The sequence below is a fragment of the Cylas formicarius genome, unplaced genomic scaffold (genome assembly GCF_029955315.1).
Source record: "Cylas formicarius isolate icCylForm1 unplaced genomic scaffold, icCylForm1.1 PGA_scaffold_1__22_contigs__length_36826433, whole genome shotgun sequence".
NCBI lineage: Eukaryota > Metazoa > Arthropoda > Insecta > Coleoptera > Brentidae > Cylas > Cylas formicarius.
The window spans coordinates 29,805,375-29,830,025 of NW_026844264.1; the positions used below are offsets into that span (position 1 = coordinate 29,805,375).

General features: G+C 34.9%; 1 protein-coding gene across 7 annotated transcripts in view; it reads right to left on the reverse strand.

Moving 5' to 3' along the window:
* LOC132696590 (nuclear receptor coactivator 3-like) overlaps window positions 1-24,651 on the reverse strand; it is a 292,746-nt gene that overhangs the window by 87,810 nt on the left and 180,285 nt on the right. The window contains exon 1 of one of the 7 annotated variants that reach the window (XM_060661506.1): window positions 91-594. The exons of the other annotated variants lie outside the window; for them this stretch is intronic. Within the exon in view, the coding sequence (XP_060517489.1) occupies window positions 91-173 (83 nt within the window). The 5' untranslated portion in view covers window positions 174-594. Of the gene's footprint in view, window positions 1-90; window positions 595-24,651 lie in introns of those variants that run through there. 7 annotated transcript variants of the gene reach the window in all.

The window sequence follows — 24,651 nt, forward strand, 5'->3', positions numbered from 1 at the left end:
CTTCACTAAGCGTAATTTCTAAAGTCGTTTTTTCCTTAACAAAAGAAAGACGAGCGATCCGGACTCTAAAAACTGAATTCTGAGACTTACCGGGTATAAAAATCGGGGAAGAAAGACGCTTCGTCTTCGTAAGGAGGGGTGACGTTAAGATACATAGCACTGTGTTCCAACATAATCCAAAACGCACTCTAATTATCACAGACCAGTTATTCACTGACTAGAGGGCACATGGTGGCAGAATAGTATTACTCCAAACGCGTCAACCACACCACATTATCCGCGCCGGTTTTTGAGCAATCGTAACAGTAATCCGAAGACACAAACAACACCAATTTTCTAGTACCATAGTAACTTTGAATTCCAGCGGGGCGCAACAAAACACAATCTCCAGTACGAAAAAAAAACACCAGCCGCAAAACAAACAAAAAAAACCACAACACGAATACGCACGGCCAACTGCGACGACTACTACACAGCACCGCAAAATCAAGTACGCCGCCGGCCAACGCGAAATGTCAAGTTTCCGACGAACGGCGAAAAACAACTTACCAGAACCGACGTTCACGGCACAAAATTCTCCACCTCGCGACCGTCGCCGACTCAATGGCATCGGTCGTGTTCGTGAAGCTTCTACGTAGGGCGACCGGTCTCGCGGTGTTGCCGGATCGCGCGACTTATAAAAAAGAAAGCAGTAGCGACACGGATATGTGCGCGAACACGGTTCGCCCGATAGTTTCGCGTTTATATACGAACGAAATAAATAAAAGTTAAAAATATACTAATCAAAAATTCCCGTATAAATAACAACCACATTTTTCTTAGTTCAGACAAGTTCAAAATTCGGAAGAATTGAATTAATTAAAATTAAGGAGTATTGGATAGACTGACGGAGAATGGTTTCTATTGCTTTATCCAAAAACCAACATTCAGAAATTTCTTTGTTTTAGAAGCCTCTGGTTTTACCAGCCGACTCCTACGCATTTAGCACTGCCTAGGGCTCTCGAGGGTAACAAGAACAATTTCAGCAGTTTTAGTATGTAGACCATACTTCTAAAGAATATTGACGTAATGGACGCTTCTGCCGTCAAGACGTGTCGACTTGTAGCCAATGGAATCTACCTTTTTAAAAGAATTCTGGTGACCATGAGCCATTCACTACTCATACATTTGTGAAATGATAGAACGATATACTAGATCTTGCCACGTTCCTATATTTATACTCTGTCTTAATTTGTGTATTGTTCTACATCATAAATAAAGACCTATTAGATTGCTTAGTTACGGCATTTTTCTGTTATCATGAAATAGTTTCTACTGGTTACCACGAAAACTAAACCGTAAGTCTGCGTAAGATTATGTTAAAATTGACATTAGCTGCTTGGTGTGACATTTTTTATATTTTTAAGATACCTAATATGTATTCAATTCAATGAGTATAATAAATAGTGGAAAACCCGATAGAACCATAACGAACATTAACGACTGTCGATCTCAGACAATAATTTGAGGAAAAGTCCCTGGCAAATTAATATTTGGTTCAAAATGAAGGTCTTACCGCTCCTGATACCATAAATATTTATGCTCACTAGTCGATGCTCGCGTTTAGCACTTATAGCACTACCCGGGTGGGTAACAATGACGATTAACCTTTTGACGAAAAGCAGTAGTTCAAGAATTTATCCACGTTGATAATTAAAGTTAGTGCAACCATTTTAGCAGTTTTCGTATGTGGACCTTACTTAGAAAGAACATTAACGTGGTGGAAGCTTCTATCTTCAATACATGTCAACTTGTAAGCAATGGAATCGACATTTTTAAGACAATTCTAGTGACTATGAGCCAGCAGATCTCACTACTCATACATTTTTTTAAATAATAGAACGTTATGTTAGATGTCGCAACATTCCTATGTTTACACTTTGTCTTAATTATGTATTGTTCTACCTATAATTAGTTAGTTACGGCAATTTTTCCGTGATCCTGAAGTAATTTTTACTGGGACATTTTTTTATATTTTTAAGGTACCTATAAAGTCAATAATGGAAAAACCGATTGAACTATCACGAACATTAACGACTGTCAATCTCAGACAGTAACTGGAGGAGTAGCTCCAGGGAAATAAATATTGTCTTCAGAATGTCCCTATCGCTCCTGATACTATAAATATATACATAGGATGACTGGTCGATCTAATCGGATTTAGTCACATTCTAAATGCACATCATTCCTTTATTAAATTTCCCTTAGAAAAACACAGAAAGAACAGGTAAAAATTTGTTTGACAAGAATCCGGACCAAGAGGTTAATTAAATAAATTAATAAAGATAAAGCTAGTTTTGGGCAATTGGTACTATGAGTAACAAATCCAATCGCTAGAACCGTTTGTATCCCCTCCGCATAGCATACACGCTTTATTAATCGATAACACATCTAAAATTAAACCTTTAAAAGCGTCCAAGAATATTCCATGATTTGAGATGACAAAGTTTTCCGATTAAAGACGAATTCTGACGCAAAACGACAACGGGGCACCGTCCAAGCGCTACACAGCAACGCGCCTCGAGGTCCGCCTAATGAGGTTAGTAGGTCGCGGCTGGTGACGCAGTCGGTGCTGCTGCGAAAACGTCCGATTTCACCCGAAGGCTACGGCGACGTCGAGATTCAAACGGTACGTTGCCGGACATCGTCTGACTTCCGACTGATTGATGATTTTTGAGGGCAGCTTACGAATTGGCCGTTTGAGTTCTCGGACCGTTTGTACATGTCAACCGAATCGCAAATTATTATCGGCTCTTGCGCTATATACTCCTGAAAATTGCAAATATTTTTAAGAAATCAATTTTTAGATAACAACGATCCTATTTATGATAAGGGAACACCAGCTGGATTATAAGCCTATTAAGGCACATAATTATGCTGTTAGTCTGTGATTGGAACAATTCATTCACAAAATGAAATTTTAATTGAATTTACTTTAAATATTGTTTTGCTTAGTTAGTCAATTCATTATCATTTGTATTTTCCTTTTTACACGCTTTTTTATTATAATCTGTATATATATATATATATATATATATATATATATATATATATATATATATATATATATATATATATATATATATATATATATATATATATATATATATATATATATATATATATATATATATATTAAATTAGTGGCTAGCTGTGGAGATTAAATCAGTTAAATAGTCTTACGTAAAATATGATGAAATATTGTGAACCTCTACAAATCAAGAATCATAATATGGCTGCTGCCTAGGCTGATAGAATTTGCAATTTTGAAGTCAACATTTTTTCCATTTTCTTTCCAAACCTAAACTTTCAACGAGATCTAGGCGTATTTTGAGAAAATAATGTCATCGGCTGGTTGGACGGTGTTTGTTGAGTGCCGCATGATCATTTTTTTATAGTTGCTTTATTTATCTTAATAAAAAAATGGCTTCATTGCCTATTTCACCCGAATTATGACCAATCTTTTCAAAGTCGGAGCTGTAAATCTTATCAGGATTACCCACGCCTTCTTCCATCTATAATTTTGGGTGGTGCTTCCTCACAAATTAATAAATGAAATGTTGACGAATACCAAATTGTAAAACGAAAATCTCGTTCCATTTAATTTTAAAACGAGACTTTGTAACATTTCCACTAAAATATGTTTAATTATCACGCTAATCAATAAATCTAGTTTAAACAAACGTAAACGTGTGGTAAAATATCGATCTGAACCGAATATCGGCCGACAATAACTTAAACACCATCACGAATCTATCATCCGCAATTATATCCCATAAATATTTAAAGCTGGCCGCCAATCACCCTGTATACAGAACGCAGCTACACAAACACGAACCGTATCGATACTAACCAAATACAATCAATCTCTTTAGCAATCTCCATTATCGACGAGATCGACCGAGGCAAAAATTTGCATGGTTTGCAACTTTTATTCTGCAGATGTTTCCGTATGATAAAATGCAGTTCGTGCAACGATCATCTGCGACGTTGTCGGTAGTCGTGGGGTGTACCTCGAGGTTCGGTACCTGGACCTTATATACACGTAAGTCAGCATTCAGAATAGCACGCACAAAAAAAAGGAACGATACGGCAACGGAGCGACAACTTCCTCCTTAACGAGCGACGAACTCCCGCGATCGTCTTGTTGACGGAATGACTCGCGTTTTGCTTGCGGGTATGCTCAATCGAACCGCTTAACAATGAGGTATTCAGGATAAACTGACAAAAATCCGAACGCGCAGCGATGACGTTGCAAATCATCGCGTTCCTATGGAGAACAACGTCCAGGGCGACAAAGTTTCACCAATTCGTAATTCTCCAAAACAAACCTAGCTTAATTGTGTTCATTAGAAATAATTTATACTGCGTTATATAAGGAAATGCAGTTTGATTACAGTTCGGCGAAACTGTATTTATGTTTATGTTAACAGTATGAATTTTTTCGATGGAAAACAAACCGTTCAGCAGCCCTAACCGATATACATATATTCCGCCATCTTTAAAATATGCGTTAGAATAACTTTTTACTCTGATACGAATTTTTTATTGTAAACAATATCGTTCCACTTACGCAATGTGGTTTTAGAAAGAAGTCCGATATGAATATGATATTTTTCAAGCGCATGATAAGAAAATGAGTACCAGTACCGTTCTTGCGTTGTTACATTTCGCCATAATCTTAGGTTAAACTAGACAAAATCATTATTATTGCTTTTAGGTAATGAAAATAAGATGCATAGGATGAAAAATTCTTTAATTATTCTAAATTTAAAGAACATTTAAAAACCATATTTCAAACGCCAGATGCAGCATTAAAAATATTATACAGTAATAGACAAATTTTAAGTTAAAAGTTAAAGAAAACGTTGTGCGAGTTATTGTAATTTTGTAGATGGTTTTTGTTTAGATAATGAAGGTGAGTATAGAATTCAAAAAGTTTAAAACCAATGTGTCTGCTTTGTGTATTGGGTGGCTCTGGATTGATGGAGTCGAAAACTACATTTCTGTACGTTTTAAGTAAAGACTATAAACGATCCCGATACTCCGTCATTAGTTAGGGAACGGATAGTGTTTAGGCGCGAAATACATAACAGGAAGCTTGGGGAGGGTAATTCGTATAACAACGTAAAATACTATAATTCACTACTTAATAACGTGGTAAATCTACAGAATTTGCCATAGTGATTTTTTCTGTTCTTTTTTTTTTCAGTTTTCCTCATGCATTTGTTATAACCATTATTTAAAAATTCCTATCTGTGATAGGACGTCATCATCAATTTCTTTTTAATTTTATTGTGTACTATTCTAAACTATACTATACTTTGTTTATATATATATATATATATATATATATATATATATATATATATATATATATATATATATATATATATATATATACATATATATATATATATATATATATTACTGTTATATATAGTAATACGCTGTACTGTTAGGGTGAGCGTAGAATTGTACGAACCATAATACGGATTTCTGTAGATATATAAACTTCTCCGTTACCAGATTTATTGAACACATACTTTTATTTCAATTCCATTTCAGTTCAAATACACCAACTTTGAAATAGGTTGTTAAAGTTGCGATCGCAGAATAAAAAATGTAATTATTTTGACTAACAACTAAAAATACCTGGGTATCGTTTTTAGGATATCGATTTTGTTTACGCATTTGATGCAGGCAACAAAATAACAAAATAAAAATATTATAACAAAAGTAATACAAGCAAACTTGGTTACTTGGCTAACAATACATCCTTTTTCTAAAATTTATACACATTTATAAAGAGTAGCAACATGGCGGATCAAGCTATAAAACAAAAATAATACATACTTGCCTTGCCGTTCGACATTGACAGAGTAACATTGTAACATATGGAGTATGTGTGTCATTACTACGAGTCATATTTAAAAAAAAATCACTAAACACGATTCTTGTCAATGATCTTGCCGGGATGAAATATGAAAATACACCTTAGAAAACCACGTAAAAAAACTAGCATAAAAATTTGGTAATTGACAACGTATGGTATATATATTTCGCTCACATTTAACGCAATGTATGCAATCATTTTAAACCACCCACTGACGCGTCATATATTATCATCATAATGAAATTAAACGAAGAAAAGACTATTTATTACAACCTTCCTGTCTAGTTTCCTTGAAAGTAAATGCCACATATAGCTTTCGGACAACAACAAAAAGGCAAAAATGTTACCATTCCTAAAAGGTGCTTTAATGGTTGGCAATTATGCTAATCTTTAAAAGCCGCATTGCATACGGACGAAGCGATTTAGCTTAAAATTGCTCAGTATTAAACGTCGTTTGTCTTCCATTTAAACCAATACATCATGGCGTGTACTTACTGCTGTTTTGCTGGTGACGCGTCGAGAAATCGGAACAATTCGACTCACCTAAAAAAGAAATTCAGCGTCAAGGATACAATCAATTTCTTTATTAATATTACACAATACACCAAAGAGTACATAATTTTATTAATTCTGTTATAACTCATACATTTGTGAATGTTTCACACAAAGCGCTTTTGTTAATAAAAATTGAACACTAGAAGAACAATTTTTTGCAAGTTTATGATATCCTCTTCATGTTCTAATGTAATACTAACCAGCTCATGAACTCTTATCACTATTGCAGTATGCCAATCGTTTACTAAAGTCAGTAAAAGAATGCATATTGATGCGGTATTCCTTTTTTCTCAAAATATAAATCAGTTGGGGTTAACTAGACCAGATACGAAGTTTTCAAATTTGTTATTTTCCACATTTGATCACGAAACATCATTAAAGTGGCCGAACCATTTTTGTTTAGCTGCAGCAACGTTTCAATATATAAAGGCGGATCGATACTTTCAGGGTACGTTGTAAACAATTCGTGCCCAGTTTCTAATGACCTATTAAAATGCGAATTTACTTTCTGCTTGAATGACCTTCCGCACGCTTTATCGCACTTAAAAGAACTTAATAGAGCGTTAGGTTAAATTAACCTAATTGGAAAATTTATACAAAACAAATTGTATGTTCTATGATCGAAAATGTATATCGAGTGGAGTTTTTATGTTTTCACTTCATTTTTGAAATTACTTCTTTTTTTTGTAATTGTGATGGTTTGTCGTGTTGTGTGTGACCACCGTGGAACTTTACTTGTAGGCAACAATCTGCTTACGGCAGGTGTTTAAGGTTAACAATATATTGTACAACTATGTAGAATAAATGATATATTGTATTTACTGACGTATAATAAAATCAAATTAATAGAAAATACGATGGCGCTAAATATATACAAATTATTAATAACTACTTAAATAAGTAAGTCTTATTTTCAGAATCTAATTCTACTTCACTCTCAGAGTCGTCATTCATTCAATAACTTCATGTATTGGAAAAGACTAGCTAATATTCTGTTAATTCTCAAGAGGTTACCGTCCTGCGTTATTATACGTAAAAAATTGAAAAAATTAATTAAACTTTGACGGGGTGCATTTGAATATTTTATTTGAAATCGAGAGTTTAAGACAAACTTAAAGACAAACGCTTTATTAAAGTTCCTACGAAAACTGAAAAAGAAACAACATTCTGTTGGCTTCTTCAGAGCTCAATTGTAGTAGCCTGTGGAGGTTGCTTGGAAAAATTGACTGGCTTTTATGGAGAGGACATCAAGCGCAAAAGCAGAAAGTTAGATCAGCGATTGAAACTGGTAAGATTACTCAGCACATTGACGTTTTTGTTACGTTGTAGAGACCACAACGTTATCCGAAATTTTCTTAAAATATCGCATCATGTCAAAACCTCATCTGCTTATAAAATTCTTCGCAAATATACTTCTCTCTCCGTCTCTACATCTTGTCCCATCCGAGTTCGATTCTCTTTCAAACAAAGCATGACAAAGTTAAAAATCTTTGTTTATCTTTTACCTAGAATCACATTCAAAATTTTGAAACAACAATAGTGAAACCATCAAACTCTTCGCAACACTGTGGTAAATGAACCATCGCACCAACTTTCTGAGACAAAAGGCAATTTCAATTCAATTCATTTCAAATGTCGAATCTATACTAAACAAACTGACATCGCAAACAGCCAATGAAAATCGATTTGAAATCTCTTACCTCTCCATCTCAGGGTCGTGAAAAAGAAACGCATTAATTAATTAAATTCGTAATTTAATAGTGAGGTAAGACAATGCCTAGGCTAGCTCATTAACAACCGAGAAAAATTAATAAAGTAGGAAAAAAAAATACTAAACCAAAGCCAAGTTGGAAGGCGGTGAAGGGCACCTCGGTCAGTCCCGGAAGGTGGTAGGTAGGCGCCACGTGATTCGAAAAAGGTAGACTTATCAACCCGAGGTTCCAACCCGTAAAGGAAATAAACAAGTGAATCACGAACAATAATTTATTTCCTTCAACCTGGTGGTAGGTGTGAGTGTCAAATCTCACCTTCAAGTTTTGGCGGTGCAAAAGAATGTAAGACACTATAATTTAAGGCTATAAGTTCCGCAAACCGTTCTTGAAGAGAACAGGCCACTTAAGCTACCCAAACCTCAAGATGTCCCGAACGTTACACAGATGTCTGTCACTATCCCGGGAACCAAGCCAAGATGGAATGGTGGCTCAATGGGACAGCCGCAGGTGGGCAGTCCCAGTTAACCCAGCAAAGTCCGTCCGGAAAGCCGGCTGCTCGATAGGGGAAACTCCACAACTAAACATGTACCCAAGAAACAGCATACACTGCAAGACACCAAGTCTGGTCTGGTATTCCGGTGAAAGAAGAAACCACGTGGAAGGTTTGCGGGAAACGGAGCAACAATACGTACAATACTAATTAAAAAAAAAAACCCTGAAATAAAATCGGCATAAATTGAGGAACACTGATTAGGGGGCGAAATGGTTCCAAAAGGTAACTTACCTCGATTCGAGGGTTTTCTGGAAATATGGGGCAATGACAATTCTTTTCAAAATCCCTCGTTGAGGAAGATTCCCATTCCAAACTCCAAATAGATCCAAAAATATGGGAAATCATAAATTAGTGACCAATTCACATATCCCCCTCTTATTGGGGTAGCACTACCGGCTCAAAAAGAAATCGGTCACACAAAAGAAAATCTGCCACAACCCCAAGCTTCAAAAGCTAGCGTACAAAATGCCGGACGATTCAGACAACCAGTTTTATTAAAAGGCTAAACGGGCACAAAAAAATTAGAGGGAAAACGCCACTCTTGCCAACCTAGTCGATGGTACGCCGCCAGTAGAAAGAACAACCGAACTATATCTGTGGTGATGGCCGTATGGCCCGTGCCAAAGAATCGAGGTTGCGTCAACGAGATCGAATTACCCGAACGCTATCTATGGTGGCGACCGGACGGCCAGTCACAGAAAATCGAGGAAGAATAGGTTAAGAAACAAAACAATGTTTACTAGGCTCGCCAAGGAATACCGAAGCAACGAAAAGCAAATGTGGTCCCTAGTCTCATAGGGTGACAGATGGTAATGGTTATGACTCCTTCTAATGCGCAACTAATACTCTGTTTTTTGCATTAGTATCTCTCAGTAAACCGGTGTCACTTAAGAGAAAACCAAGCGAACAAGGGGCCACGCACACAGCCGTTGCAGCATAAAATATTTATGGTTCGGCAAAACAATCGGCCGGGGAGTACAAGTCCGAAACTAAAGGAACCGAGTCTACAAAAGAACATGTGTTCAAATCGCAAAATCGATATGAACCTAATAAACAAGAATTTTAATTGTTAAGAAGCACTCGCCAAACAGCAAAAGGTGAAGGAAATGGACAGTACAATTAATTCTACAAGGTACTAATAAAATAAACCCGTTACTTCGCAAATGTGCCAGCACTGGTACTTTAAAAATGCTAAACTTTACCATTGAAATATGAAACCGTCACAAATTACAAAAATCCCTAAAAAATCCAAACCTCCTAAATTTAATATTCCAAAGCATGAACGCGCTGCTCTAAAATCTAATTCAGACATCGTAATTTTAAAGGCAGATAAAGGAAATTAACACAAGTGAATACCAGGAAAAAAAATAAAGATACATACATACATACATACGTCGACTTACATAAAATTCTACGTCATCTTTAGAACTCAACCTTAAATCAATTTCAGTTACGCATTGAAAAAGTGAACAGGATGATTGGCGGAACGTCAGCAAACCAACGGAGAAGGAATCCAGAAGCAAATAGTATTGTAGTAGGCCGTGGACGTTTAAGGAAGGAAAATTAATTATTTCAATGTTTTTTTTATTGACAGGTATAGGCAAATATTTAAAAAAATTCATAAAACTAAAAAAAAGATTAGTTTCAGAAAATTTCATACAAATTTACCTACACATTTCCCTTACAACGCTTTCGAGTTCCCCTTGTGTAACTAGCTCACCCGAATTGCATAGAACAACCGGCGTAAACTCCAACAAAAACTCGAGAACCATTTGAGACGTGACAAAGGGTTTAACGATTTTCTATTCGCTAATAGTAAACCATCGATAAAGATTGTCCCGCGTGAACGGTAAGGACTATGCGCGGTAATTGCCTGTTATCGCGTTAAAAAAGTAGGACATCCTCACTTCGTATGTGTAATGTACCGCTTTTCTGGTATTGAAACGATCGCTTTGAACATACAAATGGCTTCAATGAGGCCCGCGCATAATAAAACGATCCAAAGGAAATGCCGAGGAAATACACGCCATGCCGAGAAATTGACATAATATTACGTAAAGTTACGTGCCCGACAAGTTCATAATACTATGAGCACAATTACGTGACGCACGACTCACTCCTATAACGCTTCGTCGATTAATAAATTTCATTTGTTTTATTTAGCCCCTCTAATATTTAAATTACGCTGCCGCCTACTCAATTCCCGAGTTTTAAAAACCCGGGAAACGTCGAAATTGCTAAACGCACAAAGTCTAAATTATTACTGCGACAGCGATACCTTTGCAGCGCCACATAAAATATGCAACAATATTAATCCAAAGCAGAGTTCATCAGTTTTAGGGAAGAAGATTTTCACAGTATCAGAATTGTACCTTGCTTTGGGGACTATCAACTTGTAGGTACTATATGTGTCATATGACTCATATTTACAACAAATAAAAAAGGTCATTTAAAGAATTCTTGGAGTTGGAATTCTGCATAAAATGAAATTCCCCCCTTTGTGTATATATATCTAATCTGTCTATATATCTAAAGAAGTTAAATTTAATTTTGTCAAATATTAGGCGATAACAAGAGTATTCTAAACGACAATTGGATCACTCTAATTGCTTGCTTATGATAATTGTTTAATAATTGCAAAATTCTTTAAATTTTATTCAACGTTTTGATTACAACAATCGAGAATAAATTAAGTAAGAAAGTGCAAATATGCAATAAATTACATTAATATTTTGACGTACTTATGTCATTTAAAATATGATTCTCGATGAAGATTCATATTGTCATCAAAACGTTCAATAAGATTCAAAAAATATAAAGAATTTTGTTTTTCCAAAGAAACTTCCACATGCTAGTGTAATACTTTTTACTAAACTTCTGGATTTCTCCTGCGTTGGTTTTAGCTGAATCGCACTTGCTGACGTTTCGCCAATCATCCTGTTGGCTTCTTCAGAGCTTGTTTCACAGCCAGTTTCAGTCAAGCTCTGAAGAAGTCAACAGAGAAGCCAACAGGATTATTGGCGAAACGTCAGCAATCTCGACTAAGCAAAAACCGACGAGCTGATACGAGTTGGCCATAAAACAGTCGAAATATTATTGAAACAACCTGTTGTTTATTTTTTTTATATAATGTGTTGTTTGTAAAGCGTTTTTTCCTTTTCTAATTTTAGGTTTTTAAATCTGGATTTTCTGAGCTTAGAGAGCAAGATATTTGTCATGCAAATACTTTTTTTTTACTTATATTGACTTATAAGACGTGCCAAGCGCAATAAAACAATATTATTTTAGGGTCATGTCCATAATTAAAAGCAATATATCTGGTCTGTTCTCTGGTGAGAGCATATGATAGCATAGTATAAAACACATAGTTAGTTATGTTAATTGTGACTTAGTGAGTTTTTATTTATAATTATGTCTAACATCTTGAAATATTTAACTGATTATCTACTTAATATGCTTTTTAATAATAAATACCAAGTAATTATAAACATGTATTTTGAATACAACTTAAAACAAAACTTTAGAATGGGCATGATATATTTGCCAAGTTATTAATGATTTCACATTGAAATGTCTTTTTTTCATTCATTATTTCGCGTTTCCTCCGATAATTGGAGGTTAGGTTGTGGTATTTGCCAGTCAAATTTTAAAATACCCCTTTGCGTATCACCCGGTTCGGTATAAAAGTTTGATCGAGGCGGCGAAAAAGAGTGGGGTCGCATACGAATCGAGCTTTGCACTAAATCTCGCCGTAAACAAAAAATAAAGTCCGTAAACCCGAATTACCGCGATCCCTTCGCAATACCCGACCGCAATGTCGGAGGAACGCTTGGAAAATAGGAACGGGTGACAACAACATATTTTTCCGTTGCCACGCTCTGTAATGCCGCGCCTTCGTTAACGTGGCACATATCCGCCACAATAAGGTTATATAAAAGCAATAAGGGATGCTTGCAGCATTCCGAAATTGCGTGGAGCGTATATATATAGAGAGATTTTCCGGCGTTGGAGGGAAAACGATATTTATTAGAAAACTATGTTTGGTAAAAAGTTATATCGCTCAGAAAAAAGTTTACCTTTGCCAAACACAGAAAAGCATTTTAATTCAGGACTTATTTACTAAAATTTTGGTTATAATTGGCGGCATTGTTGCCTTTCCACTGTACGTTTTTATTTTTTTTACATTTCGATATCGATATGGTGGTGAAACTTGCGATTTTGATTTTAGTTTAAGCTTATTAAATCGACAGTTATATATAGAAAACAAAATAAATAATAATCGAATATACGTTTACTTATTCCAAAATTGACAGTCGCCATTTTATAAACGATTGGTCTGTCAAAGACATAGAAGGGATGTATATAGCAAGCAGGGTCTCTTCGTATATTTGTAAAGTATGGTTTTAACGTATGGTTAGCTGTGCCCTCGTAGTAAACCGCTTTGTTCCACATTGCTAAGGGAAAGAATTTTATTATATAGTATTTACATATCTGTTTATTATAAGTATAGTAAAAAAAACTTGCTTGAAAGTCCATATTCATCTTATCTAATGAATGCATGCATTTTAAAAATCGAAATGGAATCCAATGGATAAATAACGAATTCCATAAAAAATCGGTATTATAAACATTGGCAACGCCGCAATTTCACATTAGAAATTAATTGAATAAATGAAGAAGAACTATTGCCTTGAAGTTTTTGGTAAGTGTACAAAAAAGTAACTGCGGTTTAAAAATATATCTCTGATAGTTGAGTTTGCACTCTGCCTATCCGGTACTAATGCAGAGAAGAAATAGTGTTTGCAATTCTAAACAACTTTCTGAGTAGCGAAAAAAGTCAACTTTATGTAAGTACTTTGAAATTAGCCATGATTACAAGATGCAACGGGAATTTAACTTGTTTGGGTGTTACAAATTTACAATTTACGAATAAGTGATCAAAATAAGAATTCTTTTAAACAATAGTTTATATATATTTTCGATATCTACCAGATTAAAGTTTTTATACACACAGAAAGTAAGTTTGCTTTTTTAGTCGATTTAGAAATATATATATATTTTATTTTTATAGGGGGTGGGGGCGGGGGTCGTCCTGGATTCATTTCTCTCGATGCTGGTCTCTTTGGACATTGTCATACGAGTATACAAAAAAATAAATAAAAACGCAACTCAAGGTGTCTGTGACCATGAAATTTTGCAAGAATGGGGTTGCTGATTACTACATAAAAGTCAAATTATTGATTTGATTCTTTTATTAATCATCACCCTCTGCTACCCGCTATAAATATAAATCATACGTGGAATATGATGTAGTACGTGTTGATGTTATGTAATAATATTCGAATTGCTAAAATGCGACCAGAAAACGAACCACTCGTTTAAGGCTCAAATTAGAGTTTAGTAGGTATATTTATTACTAAAATGCCGAAATAATGGCAGGAGGGTTCAAAATGTCCACTATAGTAATTAAAATCAGTGTCAGCTATTTGAGAAATTGCAACTAATTCATGATTCAACGCGAAAAGCTTTTGGCGCTTAGAGACGACAACTCTCATTACTAATATATTTTTTTTAAATCATGTAATTGGGAAAAGTTTTTTTTAAATAGGGATATGTTCGCTAAACCATGGATATTTGGATGCAAATGTACATTTACTTTGAACGATTTGTATAAAACAAATTGATGCAATCTCAAAAACATGCTCCAAACTTACTCGATTCACATTTTAAGTAAAAAATACTCATCGCTCTACACCACATCACACCATCGTCAATTATCCTTTAGATACAATTGAGTCACTTTTTAATCTTGGGAGCCGTAAAGATTAATACTTAAAACAATCAACAGGCAACAATATGAGGAATTAACTAAATGATATCTAAAATGATGAAACCAGCAGCTGCTAATAAACAATAACCTACTTTCAACGTATTGAATGCGCAAGTAAACCCAAACAGTTTTCGATTTTGACCATGTAACGAAATTACTGTTCGGAAACCGTGACAAAACTGTAGTGTCCCGGTTGGAAGGCAATTTAATCAACGCACATGAGCGTGATTAAACTACAACTACCAATATTCTGTCTCTTTAATACATACCCGTTCGAATCAGACTGACCTCCAAACAGGGTTGCACTGAGAGGTGGTCTAACACGATTATAGAGAACTACTAAATATCAACTGTGGCGTGGCAAATAATGTGTTCCAGTCTCTACATGCAAGGAAGGTAGTTTGATTCCATTGAATAATTATATCCGATACCAAAACACCATAATGTTATAAAAATGTGGAGAAGCTTTTGGCTCTGGCTGTGGCCGTAAGTGAATTGATTGACCCAAATCCCTCCCTTTTTGTGACTTCTAATCCCTCGTCTTTATGCACGAAGCCGATTCACATGCAGCTTATATGCATTGGTTGCATGCGAGTCGCGGGCATCGCTGCCAAGCAAAATAGCTTTGGTGCAAGTCGGGAGGCTGAAAATAATTTGTAAAAGGATTTTCTTGTTTACGTAATCGTCCAGGACCAAAGGGTAAACACGACGTGACGTGACGGGCGAGGTTTAGCTTTTGCATCGCGTAGATCGAGGATGAGTGGTTTCGCTATTAATAGCACGCATACAGCGAAATATATCTATCTGTGCGACTCTATAATATATTATCCGATCCCTATTAGGTGCACTAATAGCTAAAAAAGCGCAGTGTGCTGTTGTATTTTAATGGTAAAATTAGTTTCTTGTTTATGCTCAAGTAATTATTATTACGGTAACCTGTGTGTGAAGCTTCTAGCGCATATCTCATTCACATTCTATCCCATACAACCTATTGTCAAAGAATTATATTATAATCTGCAGAAAAAAGTATTCCTCTGTTATTATGTGGATCTCCTAATTTATTTAAGAATATAAAGAATCATAAGGACGAAATAAACAATAAACATGTGAAGCCTTCACATTTTGCTCATAAATAATGTCAATGTTTCACTAGTACTCGTGGTTGTTCCCTGCAACCTACCGTCAAAAAATTAGGTTATAGTCTGAATGTATCCTTTTATTTTGCACCCCTAATAATTATTTTATGAATGTAATGTAAACAACACGAGTATGTGAAAGCCTTCACAATTAGGTTACAAATCAATATATCTCTAGTATTAGTAAATACAATCATTTTCCCACGAGGCGTAGAGAAAGACTTTAAAAATTTTAGAAATTCTAAACAACTTTGTGGAAAGGACATTTTTACTAGAGTGGTGTACAAAGTCCCAATAACTGCAATACCAACATCGTGTGACGTGAAAATCGTACTGAATAGATATGAGGAAAATGCATCCCCCTTACTTAATACGCTATTGTGCTTAGATTTGGGAAATCACATGTGAAATTAGAAGAAAAATTACTTTTTGATCTTTTGAGTGGTACTTTGAAAATTAATTTTTTTATTAATTTATTTTTTATAGCAAAATCTCTAAATTGATAATTAGTCTATTTATTAAGTCTCTATTGATTCAAAATAAATAAGAACTAAAAGTTCAGATTTTCACGAAATTATATATTATGACATGACAATTGTTTCGACAACACCGTGTCTTTATCAAACTTGATAAAGACACGGTGTTGTCGAAACAATTGTCATGTCATAATATATAATTTCGTGAAAATCTGAACTTTTAGTTCTTATTTATTTTGATAAATGGATTTTCATCAAGTAAAGGCCACCTCAGTTCAATCTATTGATTCATATTATATCTCTACAAAATTTGAAATTATTTTCTTTTAATCCTTACTAAAATGAAGTATAGTTCTATTGAAACAAATCGTTTATTATTATTATTATTGGTGACATTCAAAAATTGACATTAATCACGACCATTTTTTTTTTAAATTTACTGCACCAACAGTAACACATTAAAATTGTGCGTGCGCTACGTCCGCCTTGATATAGGCATATTCGGATATAATTGAATTTAATGGAAATTGAAACAGGATCAAGCAGCGGAAAGAACATAAATTTTGCAGAAAGGCTGCCCACCAACTGGATTTATGGAAGCCGGATAATGGAAAATTCAATGCCACAATTATACAAATAAGGGCGGCCGATAGCACTAATACCCTCATCTGATAAACTCAGATAAATGTGCGGAGAGTGTTTGACCCACATGACATGTAAATTGAACTACGAATATGGCCGATTATCATTCTGGGAAACAATGGAGGATATTCTTGGCGCATACAAATATAAACGCTGAAATTAAACCGCAACTCGACAGCTGGTGACAATTATGGTGCCAATAAATTATGTTAAATTCAGTTTCGTTTTTTATTACTAATCAGCGAATACAGTAATTAAATTTCAATTGAGAACGCGCATACTGGGTGACTTGAGCGATCTTTTTACGCGAAAACAAAACAAACAAAAATTGTGCAAGTGTCTATTATTTTTTGTTAATAATAAATTGTTAATTTAGTAAAACAATTAAGTATGACTTTTTTCGCAAAACAAACTTTGTACGAAATATTCTAAAATCCAAAGAAAACGAACGCCGTAGGCCTTTTACGCGTTGGGCGCAAAATTAAGGCTAAGAAATTGCCTTGGAACATTTCAGGAAACACGGAATACAAAACGATTTGACTTCATAAACATCTTCAAATAATTTGAAAGAAGGATTGTTTATTGTTCAAAGAAGATTTTGATCCCTCGTTTCGTAATTATTACTAGTTCTATTCAATAACGCAGTACATAATCTTTATAATCAAAACTGTTAAAATAGAGAACAATATAAACTATAAATCAGTAGTGTTTTACACGTAATTGAATCCAAAAGCCAAAATGAAAGGAAACCCGTTTTGATTTTGGTTATTCGTCACTAAAAGACAACATTCAATTCGCGTTTGGCAGGCGAGAGCGCGATATATTTAAAGATATAGAAATACGGTTGTGCAACATATCATAAATCGTAATCAATCCCGCATCATTTCAGATCTTATATCGCCACTTTCACATCTGTACAAACATGACAATTTTCTCCTGATATTGCGTAATTCAGGAATGTCATCGATCAACAAAAGAAACAGACGTCTCTTTTATTGTCCCTAAATTTGTACAAGTATGCGCTTCATCCAAACCAATATCCGTTGCGCGTTTTGGCGGAAATCTGAAAATCTCTTTTTTTCTTGCCAATTAACGGTTAAAATTGTGTTCGTAGATCAATCACGCAATAATCGGTACTCTTGGGTCATCATTCTGCCACTAGAAGTCTATGTGTGGATGTCAATTGCTTGTTATACGTTAAAGATCTAAAGTTGTTCTGCAAAATTGATAGTATTCAGGACTGCCGACGCCTGTCATTGAATGTAAAGAGTATTGAAAACTGGTGTGTCTATAATAAATTGTCATTAAATCCCATCAAATGTAATCTAATGTCGTATTCACTTAAAAGTAATATTATCAGATATGATTACCAAATCAATACTTTTGTTGATCTAGGTGTCACTTTTGACCATAAACTTTCTTTCATTCCACATATTGACTGCCGCGAATAAAATGTGCGGGATTATAGCACGGAACATGTTTGGAAACTTTAAAGACTCTGTAGTACGCATTTGTTAGATCTAAATTAGAATACCGTGATATTATATGGAGTACGTTTTACCAAGTCCATTCAAGGAAGCTGTAAAAATAAATAATCAGGTTGTTGATCCGGCCTTCTTATCAAAATTGAACTTTGGTGTTTTCAGGGTTACCTCAAAAGTAGATCAAACCTTTTATCTACGCCGCGTACGAATATTTTAAAATTTTCTCCTTTCCACAGAATTTGCGATCTGTGCAACTCCACTAGTTTCCAGCGTGATATATTTTCTTCTTCTGTACGTGACGTAAAAATATGTTTTTTAAAGAATGGCACGTAATTATTTTTGTTTTATTTTATGTTGTATTATGTTGTATTATTTTCCATTTTTTTAAATATTTGTCACTTATGTCCCCGTTCTGTAGTTGGGTTTATCCTGTTGAATAATGTATCTAAATAAATAAATAAATTCTTACTTTTCTTTGCAAAGTTGATAAGGTTGGTTGTTCTTCCACAAAAATATTTTCGGGTTGTGTGTTTCGTCAGATTATTTTTATTCAAAATATTTACAAATTCTCATTTCCTTTATGGCAGCAATATCCTGGCATTGGAGATTTTAGGACTTCATCACTCTTAGCCGCCGTAGACCGACGGTGAAAACATATTCACATTCGACGATGCAACAGCAACACGAGACAGAAAAATAACTGTACCGTTAGCATAGGAGGTAATTGATTAAAATTCGCTTCTCCGACAGCAGTTACGGGCAGCTCAAAATATCCGATTACAAGCAAGCTGCTTGCATTGACCATGTAACTGTTAAGAAATAAGATTTGTAGCCATACTCAGAACTGTTAAAAAAAAATTAAATAACAAAAAGTTAAACTTATCAACACTTTTAAATTTCACCCCTCAGGCAATCAACATAATATAATCAAATGTTATAAATATTATCAATATTATATATATATATATATATATATATATATATATATATATATATATATATATATATATATATATATATATATATATATATATATATATATATATATATATATATATATATATATATATATATATATATATATATATATATATATATATATATATATATATATATATATATATATATATATATATATATATATATATTGCCTTCTCTATTGCTTTCTTTTCGAAGTAAATCATGAAGAGGTTGGCAATCACAGGTGAGAGAGATGATCCCATTGCTGCTCCATCTATTTGTCGGTAAATTTTCCCGTTGTGCATAAAGTAAGCGTTTTTCAGGCAATGTCTCGACAGATCCATTATGTATGGCGGAAGATCCAACGAAGATCGATCGCTGTCCTGCCATACATCAAGGGGGTTACTGACAAAATCGGCCGAATATTACGGAAACACGACATATCAACGGCATACAAACCTGACCATACCATCGGAGCAATACTAAGAAACCCAAAACAAAAAATTACTCTGGAAAACCAAGGAGTATACAGTGTAGCATGCGGATCGTGCAGCCTGACGTATGTGGGACAGACCAACAGAAGGATTTCAGCCAGGCTCGAGGAACATCGTTTAGCCATAAGAAACAAACAAACAACATCTGCTTTGTTTCAGCACCAACATCAGACAGGCCATAAAATTGATTTCGGCACTTGCAAACAAATAGCTAATATTCCTGATTTTAGGACTAGGATTATACGAGAGGCCATCGAAATAGAAAAGTCCAGACACCTCAATACGAGAGACGGGGACATATATATGTATGTATATATATATATATATATATATATATATATATATATATATATATATATATATATATATATATATATATATATATATATATATATATATATATATATATATATATATATATATATATATATGCAAATCTTGACTCGAAGTGTTAGAAGTGTTTTCGGAGCGCGAGCATTGAAGATGCCAAGTGAGATTTTGGCGAAACGTCTGCAGGATTCCAGTCGGATGCAGGATTTGCAGGATTCCAGTCGGATGCAGGATTCCAGTCGGAGTTCAACGAGCGAACGGATGATATCCCGGAATATAGTGTCATCATATATATATATATATATATATATATATATATATATATATATATATATATATATATATATATATATATATATATATATATATATATATATATAATCTTCCAGTCTAATGTGTACAGTTATAATTTTATTTGGAGGTCATTGCCAGAAATCGCGTTAGCGTTAATAGTTTTTTTTTGCGGACTTTCCGAAACAAAATCTTGACTGATTTTTAACAAGCAACAACTGCGAGAAGATCCGACATTCTAACGACGCATTTATTTATTTATTCTGGAGGACTTCGTACCGCGAACACTGAAAAACAATATACACAAATTGAAACTATTCTTTATAAATAAAGAAAGCACGAACGCGGATCAGCGTACTGGGTGAGAGGTTATCATTGCTCTCACATTGAAGCGGCATATAAAAAACAAACATTAATGTGGGCAAGCGTTTATAATAGGCCAAGGGCAGAAGTACACAAATTCGACACAACACTATTGTCAACTTCTTTATTATTGAAGCTTTTTCCCTTACATACCCTTTAACCGGCGGAAAAAATACTATAACTTCAATAACCTAATCGATTTGGTAGCTCCAATACCAATAAAGAAGATATCAATAGAAAGCTGACTAGTTTGAGTTGATATGCCTGCTGAAGTAATACTTCACTCTAAGAGAGGAGAGAGAGTGGTTGACAGGGGAGGGGGAGAGGGAGAGAGAGGGAGAGACAGAAAGAGATAGAGAGAGAGAGAGGGAGGGATAGAGGGGGAGAAAAGAGTCAGGGAGAGTGAGAGAGACGGCGAGAGGGGATAGCATTATGTGGAATATAATAAAATACTTTAATAAAAAATTCGTTAAAATAATGAGTTTTATTCTAAAGGAAGAAAGTACAAAAGATAATAACAAATATAAAAATATAAATAAAAATAAAAAAAAAACATTTTGACAAAAATCAATAAACAAATTTGAAGTGATATATTAGTCTGTCATAACAATAACCTTTGCCATCAATCTAAAATAATTATGATAGTGCAAAACATTCATCAAAATACATCATTTTTAATAACCAAAATGTGTTCCAAGTATAAAAATACCTATTTTCCGCAGTTGGTTAAAATCAAGAGCTTGCAATGATGAATTTTGCGAAAAATGGGCCAAGAAATTGTTTACTCGTAAACTTAATAAACTAAACAAGCATTTGCTGCGAAGCGAACGGGACACGTTCCTGTTCCTTTATTGTGTCCAGTGGGCTCGTATCAACCGCAACGCACCCAATCGAATTCCCGGTCAATAAAGCTGCAAATCTCGAGCAAAACATCCCGGTAACACAATTACCCATATTGAGGGAGGCTGTCTTTTATATAAAAACAGATGATTGCGTCAAGGAAACAAAATTAACGGTTTCTATCATCTTCCCCGGCAATTTCCGTCAAAGGAATGGCGGATTTAAGGAACTTATTTACGGTTACCATGGCACGACGGCGAAGGGTGTCGGATTAAAGTGAAAATAAACGGCAAATATTCCTTAAAAATAAAGAAAAATGATATTGTAATTATATAATTGGCTCGTTTAATCCATTAACAGCTATATAGAGAATGAAACTCTTAAGTGTACGTTTTTAGTTGAGGGTAGGCGATATTCTTCAATTACAAAAAAAATGGTGTCCACGTTCTACCTAGTCTGCCATGGCACTAAAGACTTCAACTGGATCCAACCGTTCGATTTTGAAATCTCAAAAACTGAAAAATTAAGTCGTCATTTTTATATTCTTTTCATAATAGGGTATTAAAAAAATTTATGAAGAAGAGTCGAGCTTGCAAACTTTTCGCCAATCATCCTGCTGGCTTTTCTTCAGAGCTTGACTGAAACTAGCTAGCATTTTACTCTGTACCTGTTCATATATTGTCTGAGGGGGCGTAGCTAAATGAAATACACAAGATATTCTGGTTTTAGTTTCAACGTAGAATCACTCTTCACTAAAGTTCCTATTCCTGAAAATCTCAAACATAATTTGAAATATATTAAAATCCGAGAATATGAAACCTTCTCACCTTAATTTAAAAATGCTTGTAAGGAACATATTTTTCTTATAACGGTCAAATTTTTGAACAAACATCGGGAACAGCTATGGGTTCTCCAGTATCACCAGACATCGCGAATATATTTATGAAAGTCTTTGAGAAGAAAGCTCTCGACACCTTCCATCTAAAACCAAAATTATGGAAATGCTACATAGATGATACTTTAATTATTTGACTTCATGGTCAAGAATCCCTAGTAGATTTTCTTAGACATATAAACTCTATACTAAACTAATTAACGTTACGTTTTATTCGTATCAATAGAAAATCAGACCTGACATTGGGTAATTGTGGTTACAGAAAACCCACGCACACAAAATAATACCTAAAAGCATTGTCACATCATCATCCGGCCCAAAAATCATCCGCTATTAACTCATCACGAGCCGTAAAACTATCTGAACCCAAGTCATTGAACCCAGAATTAAAACAATTCCTCTGAACTTCTCTCTAATAATTTCCAAATTAAATATGTTAAGCGTTCCATCACAAAATACACTTCACCAAAACCATCCGATAGCAATACCACACATGCCACTGTTGTCCTTCCTTTCATAAAAAACATCACTGACCATATAACAAGAGTTCAAAAGAAACATAACGTCAAAACTAGATTTACCACTTGTCCAAAAATCTGCTAACATCTTCGATTCGTCAAAGACAAAATTCCATTGAGATGCATTTCATGCATATGCGGCAAAGAATACATTGGAGAGACCGGGGGAAAAATATCAACTAGGCTCAAATAACATGAAAGAGCGTTAAGACTACGACAAATAAAGTCAGCAGTTGTCGAACACAATCGCGAAACCCGAGATAAGATTTTATTCTTGCATGTAATCAATTCTTCTACTAACGAAAAATCTTAGAAATCTATCTATAAGTAACCTAACAATCCTAACAGCGACTCGGGTCTTTACCTGTCACCAACATGGAAATCAGTCATCAGAGAGGGTGTTTATGGCCCTCCGCCCCACTCAAACAATATATAAGTAGGTACAGAGTAAAATGCGAGCCAGTTTCAGTGAAGCTCTGAAGAAGCCAACAGAATGATTGGCAAAACGTCAGCAAAACCCGACGCAGGGGGAATACAGAAGTTCTGTAAAAAGTACTACAGTAGCCTGTGGAAGTTTCTTTGAAAAAGTATTACAGCTTGTGGAAGTTTTTCTGAAAAATAGGGCTTCGCTTGTTGAACTCCGACTGGAATCCTGCAGACGTTTCGCCAAAATCTCACTTGGCATCTTCAATGCTCGCGCTCCGAAAACACTTCGAACACTGGGAGGTTATCGGCGGTGCGGGCGGTATTTATACCCTGCGCCGGAGATGGTAACGGCGCTGCTTGTGCGGGAGGGGAGGTGGCTCCGCCCCCTGAATTGTCGCGTTGTTAATTTCGCCCGATCGTAGTTGCGATGTCCCCGTTGGCTGCTGCGTATCGCTCTGCTGTCTGATTATCGTTCTCCACATATTGGATAAATGCAGAGCGTCGTCTCTCGTATTCAGGTATCCGGAATTTTCTATCTCGATGGCCTCTCGTATAATCCTAGTCCTAAAATAAGGAATATTAGCTATTTGTTTGCAAGTACCGAAATCAATTTTATGGCCTGTCTGATGTTGGTGCTGAAACAAAGCAGATGTTGTTTGTTTGTTTCTTATGGCTAAACGATGTTCCTCGAGTCTGGCTGAAATCCTTCTGTTGGTCTGTCCCACATACGTCAGGCTGAACGATCCGCATGCTACGCTGTATACTCCTTGGTTTTCCAGAGCAATGTAGCATGTAGGTATATGTTCATACATACTATGTTTATATATGTTTATATATACTGGGTACATATACAATACATTTGTATGTACATATATTATGATTGTCAGTAGATAGTGTAGGTGGCAGCACTAAATATATTGGATCATATGGTACAGTTGTCAAATTATCCAGTGTGTGCAACACATATATTAAGAAATTATTGTGGAATACTTCTACAAAAATAATTGTAAAACTTTTCTTATACTCGGTGTTTTAATGGTTGTGGTACAATTGTTGCAAACTATTTATTCTCTCGTCGGCTGCAGATTTCAGCCTCAATTTTGAGTACAAGAAAAAAATAGTTTATTGCTTTTATCATAGTGTATGGTATGCGTCGTTGCAACTTTTCCTTAGAAATTGGTTTAAGTTCATATCTGCATTTTTAAGTTAGC